The sequence below is a fragment of the Quercus suber genome, unplaced genomic scaffold (assembly GCF_002906115.3).
Source record: "Quercus suber isolate HL8 unplaced genomic scaffold, Cork oak 2.0 scaffold_425, whole genome shotgun sequence".
Taxonomy (NCBI): Eukaryota; Viridiplantae; Streptophyta; class Magnoliopsida; order Fagales; family Fagaceae; genus Quercus; species Quercus suber.
In genome coordinates, this window is record NW_027069876.1 from 499,691 (window position 1) to 506,839 (window position 7,149).

At 34.7% G+C, this 7,149-nt stretch overlaps 1 protein-coding gene across 3 annotated transcripts; it reads right to left on the reverse strand.

Moving 5' to 3' along the window:
- Positions 1–1,261: 1,261 nt before the first annotated feature.
- LOC112007361 (2-alkenal reductase (NADP(+)-dependent)) lies at positions 1,262–6,840 on the reverse strand. Of its 3 annotated transcripts, none has more exons than XM_065761673.1 (6): positions 6,546–6,840; positions 5,501–5,678; positions 4,464–4,630; positions 3,683–3,765; positions 2,985–2,989; positions 1,262–1,847 (listed from the first exon to the last, which is right to left on the reverse strand). In XM_065761673.1, exons 1-6 carry the CDS (start codon positions 6,786–6,788, stop codon positions 1,474–1,476), a joined length of 1,050 nt encoding a protein of 349 aa, XP_065617745.1. In that variant the 5' UTR covers positions 6,789–6,840; the 3' UTR covers positions 1,262–1,473. The 3 variants fall into 3 exon arrangements, with proteins under 3 accessions (XP_065617745.1, XP_065617746.1, XP_065617744.1); XM_065761674.1 differs by lacking the exon at positions 2,985–2,989 and adding an exon at positions 2,990–3,129 and having other exon boundaries at positions 1,262–1,712; XM_065761672.1 differs by lacking the exon at positions 1,262–1,847 and having other exon boundaries at positions 2,505–3,129.
- Between the last annotated feature and the right edge of the window lie 309 nt (positions 6,841–7,149).

Here is a 7,149-nt window from a genome sequence, read left to right on the forward strand (position 1 = left end):
ATAAATGCTTTTAATTTAGACAACCTTTAATATTAGGTCAATGTCATTTTTGAGAGTAGGAAATTATAGAAAGATAAATGTGACTTTAACTTAAGGACTGAAATTGATCAAAGTAAAGTAAATGTAATAAGTGGACCAAAATGGACTAAATGGACCCACTAGACTGAATTGGACTGCAGTAGACTGAAGTGTACCAAATAGACCGAAAGGATCAAATTAGGCTAAATGGACTGAAATGGGCTAAATGGACTGAGTGGACTAAATGGACAAAAGTGGCAGTAGACCGAAATGGACAGAAGTGGGCCAAAGGGACCGAAATAGACTGAAGTGGAGCAAATGGATGTAGTGGACCATATTGGACCAAATCGAACTGAAGTTTAGCGAATGGTCCAAATAAACCAAAGTAGACCGAATATACTGAAGTAAACCGAAATGGAGAGAGAATGTGGTTCTAACCCAAAAACACACCACAAGGCACAAGCTACATTCAAAAGCCATGATAATGAGTTAGCAAATCAAACTTTATCTAATAGTCCAAAAACCATATTAGTAATTTACCCTCTTTAAAAAAGAAATTATTATCTTTTTACTTTTATTTTTATTTTTATTAAATAATAGTATTATTTTAAAAACCACAAAACTCATCTATTGTAAGAGAGAGAATAGATTCCCTTAAATAATTATTATTATTTATTTTAAGTTTTACACTGACATTTTGAAAATTTTCATTTTCAAACAAAGTGGTAAATTTTAATTGGCATGCAAAGACAAGGCCGCTCATTACAATTTGAGGTATAAGAAGATAATTTTACATATAATTAGTATTTTTTTTTTCATTTTAATATAGTATTTAAATGCTTCTTGTTTCTTGATATGAAAGATTATTAATTAATTTTTTCATTTTAAGCTAATGCTTACGGCTACGTTGCTTTGTCTTGGACTGTTCCTGTGCATTGTCGCATATGATTAAGGTCATCAATCTCTCAACCTGAAACAGATATTTCTCAAAGCTACTTTTTTAATTCCAAGAAATGATAATGGCTTATTTAACAATATCTCTGGCTCAAATTGTATTGCACACCAAACTAAGCAACTCTCAAGTTTTCATTGTACACTAGAATGAATAATACACATGCCTGCAAATCAGATTCTAAAAAATATCAATTCACATTCTTTAGAGATGGAGCCAGGTTTTTATTATCTTACAGGTCTCAAAGCTTACTAAACATTGTTTCCTTAATAAGATATAACATATCATTCATGACTAAGTTAAAGGTTGAAACTCATATAATGTGGTTTTGTAAATTGTCAAAGTTCCTTCGTTTAGATTTATTGTACTCAACACCAAACCATAAACCTTTCTCTGGCTGCAGACAAGGCTTTATTAAACTACCACAAGGTGGACCTCTAACATCGAAGAATTTGACATAAAACTCAACATAATAGCAAATGGATACATAAATCATGGCCAAATCACTCCCGAGCAATCAAAACAACTTGTTTCCCAACATTGCGGCCACTATAAAGTCCTGCCAGAGCAGCAGGGCCACTCTCAAGGCCTTCAGCTATGTCCTCCACATACATTATCTTCCCTTCTCTGATGTAAGGCAGCATTACATCCAAGAACTTGGGATAAATGTTATAGTAATCAGAGACAGCAAATCCTTTCATGTGAATTCTTTTATAAATAAGACACATCAAGTTCTGAACACCTTCAGGCTGATCAAGATTGTATTGTGAAACCAGTCCACATACAGAAATCCTGCCATGGTCTTTCATATTGAGAAGCACAGCATCAAGCATTTTTCCCCCTACGTTCTCAAAGTAGATATCAATGCCCTCAGGGANTTTTTTTTTTTTTTGGTGTTTAGATTTTGGGGGGCCTTAAGGCAATGCCTAAGTGACTTTGTATTGGTTTGGATACAGCTTAATTACGCGTTGCGTTTTCTAAGTTGCATTTTCTAAGTTGCGTTTTCAGTTTTTTTTTTTTTTTTTTTGCTGGAGTTCTTGACTTTTTAGAGACAATATTTACTGTGCATAAACAGTGTATGCACTATTCATACACCATGCATACACTGTTTACGCATTAAAAATATTTAAAATTGGTCTTACAGTACTATTTATACATTTAAAAATTATTTTCTTACAGTGTTTTCAGCAACAATCAGTTTTCAGTAACAATCAATTTTCAGCAACAATAAGTTGTATCCAAACGGACCGTCTTGAACCGACCCTGTGCATGGTTGCATATGATTAAGGCCATCAATCTCTCAACCTGAAACAGATATTTCACAGAGCTACTTGTTTATTCCAAGAAATGATAATGGCTTATTTGACAGCACCTTTGGCTCAAATTGCATTGTGCGCCAAACAGAGCTACTCTCAAGTTTTCGTTGTACACCAGAATGAATAATTTATGTTCCTGCAAATCGGATTCCTAAAAATATCAATTCACATTCTCTAGAGATGGAGCCAGGTTTTTTCTATCTTACAGACCTCAAAGCTAACCAAACATAGTTTCCATAATGAGATATAACATACCATCCATGACTAAGTTAAAGGTTGAAAACCATATAATGAGCATGGTTTGTAAATGTTCAAAGTTCCTTCTCGTAGATTTCCTGTACTAAAACACCAAGCCATAAACCAGACAGAGCTTTGTTAAACTACTACAGGGTGGACCTCTAACATCAAAGAATTTGACATAAAACTCAACATAATAGCAAATCGATATACAAAACATGGCTAAATCACTCCCGAGCAATCAAAACAACTTGTTTTCCAACATTGCGGCCACTGTAAAGTCCTACCAAAGCGGCAGGGCTGCTCTCAAGGCCTTCAGCTATGTCCTCCACATACTTTATCTTCCCTTCTCTGATGTAAGGCAGCACTACATCCAATAACTTGGGATAAACATTATAGTAATCAAAGAAAGCAAATCCGTCCATGTGAATCCTTTTAAAAATAAGACACATCAAATTCTGAACACCTTCAGGCTGAGCAAGATTGTATTGTGAGACCATTCCACATACTGCAATCCTGCCATGGTCTCTCATATTGAGAAGCACAGCATCAAGCATTTTCCCCCCAACATTCTCAAAGCAGATATCAATGCCGTCAGGGAAGTACCTGGTGACATCGGAAATAGTGAAGACTGTATTTAGTGCCTGAGATAACGTTTCAATAGCTCATAATTAACAGCTGTGGGCTGGAACTTAAATTGGTAGAATATGCACCTTTGATTTAAAAAATAAATAAATAATTTCCTATCCTCCCCCATTGATGAAACTTAAATTGGTAAAATTACTATACAAATTGATGAAATGGTGCATTCTTTATTCTAACAGTCTCTATTTTTGGATATTTTATAGAAAGGCCTCAACCCATTGGCCATGCTTCCAATGCAACGATTTTTTTTTTTTTTTTGATAAACGCTTCGCAACAATTAATCTGCTAGTAACGTAAACCATGGAACTCACCCGAAGCTAGTAATTTCTAATATCATTAGGATGATCAAGACCGTGTCATGTATGTTATCCTTAATAGTATAAAAATATAGACATACACACATATATAGATGAAAAGAAAGATAGAAGGAACAACTTTATATCCATCTGATGTCCAATGATTAATTAAAGCTACAGAGCAAGAAATGTGTTAGGAAATATTTATAGAGACTGACCTCTTCAAAGCTCCGTCCAAGTCAGTTTCTTCCTTATAATTGAAAGCCTCATCAAACCCAAACTTGTCCCGTAGTAGATCAACCTGCATGACATCAAAGCGCAGAAAGAAGATAGAAATTTTTTGTTGAGTATTGACTGGCCTGCTTATTCCCTTCTAGAGCAGAGAAGGGAAGGAGAAAGAAAGATATTGCATGGCTAACAACTCTTGCAAGAAAACTATCCTTTCAAAACCATGCAATGATTACTTCCTATAAAGAATTATTTATGAATATGATGTTTGTATTTCTAAAACAAGGCCTTCAATATACCTTTTGTTTCCCATCCAAAATTTTCAAGAAGAAAACCAGGTATACATAGTGGTCAGAGGATTGTAGTCCATTAACCATAGAACCATTCCATAGGAAGAGAAAATTGGGATTTATTTTGGTATTGATTAGTAAGAATAATATGAGTTTATAAGTTTTCCTATGGAAATTTCATTAATGTCATAGAAAAAGAAGCGATTGTAAGAACAAAAGAAGTAAGCTTCATGTTAGAAAGAGAGAAATTCTAATGTTCTGAGAGTTCACATATTGGGTCAGATTGACTACAAATTTTCAAATAAATCCAATGACACTTGACGAGATCAGGTTAGCAATGCTTAATCATGGTCACTGCATGTAATTGAATCATATTATGAAAAGATAACACACACACACACCAAAAAAAAGTTCAATGCAGGCGGTGGATAAAGAATAGATAGGGCCCAACTTTGAAGCATGCCAAATAGAAATAGCTCACCTTTTCTTTACTTCCAGCACTACCAACTACATAGCAACCCATCAACTTTGCAAATTGCCCAACAAGCTGACCAACTGCACCTGATGCAGCAGAAATGAAGACATACTCTCCTTTCTTAGGAGAACAAACTTCATAAAAACCGGCATAAGCAGTCAAACCAGGCATACCTAGAATAAAATCCAAATGTTCAGCCAATTATAGGGAGGATATTAGTTGATGGAAAGGACAAATGACAGAATCTCACCTAATCTTGTCAAATGTTCATTTAATAACATTGACTGTAGCAATGTTGCTAAACATCCATATTAAAATGCACATTGTTGGTATGTAATTAATTTAAACAGAATGTACATAGCAGACTTAGTTGAAAACCTAGAATTATCTAACCAACTAGACTACAAAACTCAACACATAATTTCAATTAAGAATACATACTTTGTTCAGAATCAACTACATCTACCAATTATATCTGATCTAAAGCCACAATCATAAACAGCTGTAATTACGAAATCTGTTCCAGCAAACTACAGAGCCAGCTCACTGAATTGATCAAGGACCCAACTGTACTGCACTAGCTCCAAATTTCAACACAAGAAAGGAATTGAATTCATGCTTCTCAGGATCAAAGTTCAAGGATATGGATTATCCGTTCAAGTTTTGATTCAAATTTATGAGGGTTATAATTACAATGTAAGGGTCATCACCATGGAACAACTATTAACCGTCATTGTTTTTAAATATGACAACTAACTAGTAAGAGAAAAATAGACAAATGGCAGTAAGAAACTATGAAACTCACATAGTTTTATGGTGCATTTGCATATATAGAGCATCTGAAAATATTAAGTAATCACCTTCAAATAAGAATTTTACAAGCTAACACATGCATATCCAATTCATACATACAAACATACACCCAAGCAGACATACATATCCAAATCATACACATGCATGCGCATACACAAGCAGCATTCATTGTAATTTAATAGCTAATTCAATCTAGAATATTTCATTGAATGAGTAGATGACTAAGTTACCAAGAATTCCAGTATAGTAGGAAAGGGGGACATCAGTGTGCTCGATTTTAAAGAGTCCTTCCAGTTCTGTGATGAGGCTGTATTCTTCCCATGAAGTTGTGCCCCAAATCAAGTCACCTTTCTTGAAGTTTGGGTGTCCTGAATCCAAAACTTTGGCCACCCCAAACCCAGTTAATGGCTGCCTCATGTTATCATCAGAAAAAGAAATTAGAATTGCACTCATAGAACAAGATACAAGCTGAGTCATCTTACAAAGCCCACTCAACATATATATATATATATATTGCAAGAGAATTTTTTTAATTTTTTAAATTTAGATAATGCTTACAACATACAAAGAATTTGACCATTTATTTAATTGCCATTCAATTATGATTATCTATCTAAAACTTTCAACAATATAATTTTCCAACCCTATATTTTACATACTAATATATATTGTGATGATTTGAATTGGCAAATATCCATGACAATGTAATTTGTATTGAGTGTGAAATTGTTGGTCCAATAAATTCCCTAATGAGAGAAGCTCAGAGTTTTGCAATTTGAAAAATCTCGCTCGAGCGCAATTTTATCAGAGGATGTTTTCTAATCAGGATTTTGTCTTGCTCAAATAAGAACCTGCTCGAGCAAGTAGCTAACACTGCTCATACGAGCAACTTAAGGAAACAGGCAAGCACCAAACAATTGAGGACTTCAGTTTCCATGCTCTATGAGCCGAAAAGAAGACATCAGAGTTGAAAATTGAGCTTTAGGGAGCCAGAGTCCCTTAGAAAAATCTGTGTGGCTTTCATCGTTGGAGCTGCTAATTCGTTAGGAGCATATGCTTAAAGAACCTAGTTTTCTTACACTGGCTTCTTTTTTTATATATATATGCTCGCACAGGTGGATTGAACTCATGACAAATTATCGATTCTCTTAAAAGGAGATGGATAATTTATTCATTTATTATAACAACAACAATTATTATCCACATGCCTACAGGGGAGGAAGCAAAACCAAGAAAGCAGAGAGAGAGAGAGAGAGAGAGAGAGAGAGAGCTTACAGAGCCAGGAGTATATGGGGTAAGCACGTTAGGACCCTCAACCCTTGTCATCCGGATACGCATGTAAGGATCACAGGACAAGTAAAGGTTCTTCACTACTATTCCATGAGACCCCTCTTGTAGCTTAAGTTTCATGGTTCCATTGATCACTTGCATGTCCGACTCTTTAGGAAAACCAGTCACGTAGTCCTTCAATATTACTTGCTTGTTCCTCACTTCTTCACCAACAACACCACTAGCCATTGTTAGTCTTTCTAAGAGCTTCTGGTGTTTCAGTGTTTCTCTCCGTCAATCTAGCTGTGTTTTCAGTTTCAACTATTGTTGCTTTTATAATATGAAGTTTGTGGACTGAGGACATGACACGTGTGTGTGCGCCAAACACTTGAGAAATCCACTACTGCAATGCATGTTTTCGTCATTAAAATATTGCCTACTTTAAAAAAAGTTAGATATACACAATTTTTCATTACCATTTTTAACCTAATTTGTACTGCTTTATCGAAATTTTAATAATATTTTTTTGGCAAAACATTTAAATTAAAAATGAGAATTTTAATAGGAGAGTTTCAAACTATAATATAGTGGCACGACACAATACGAGAGG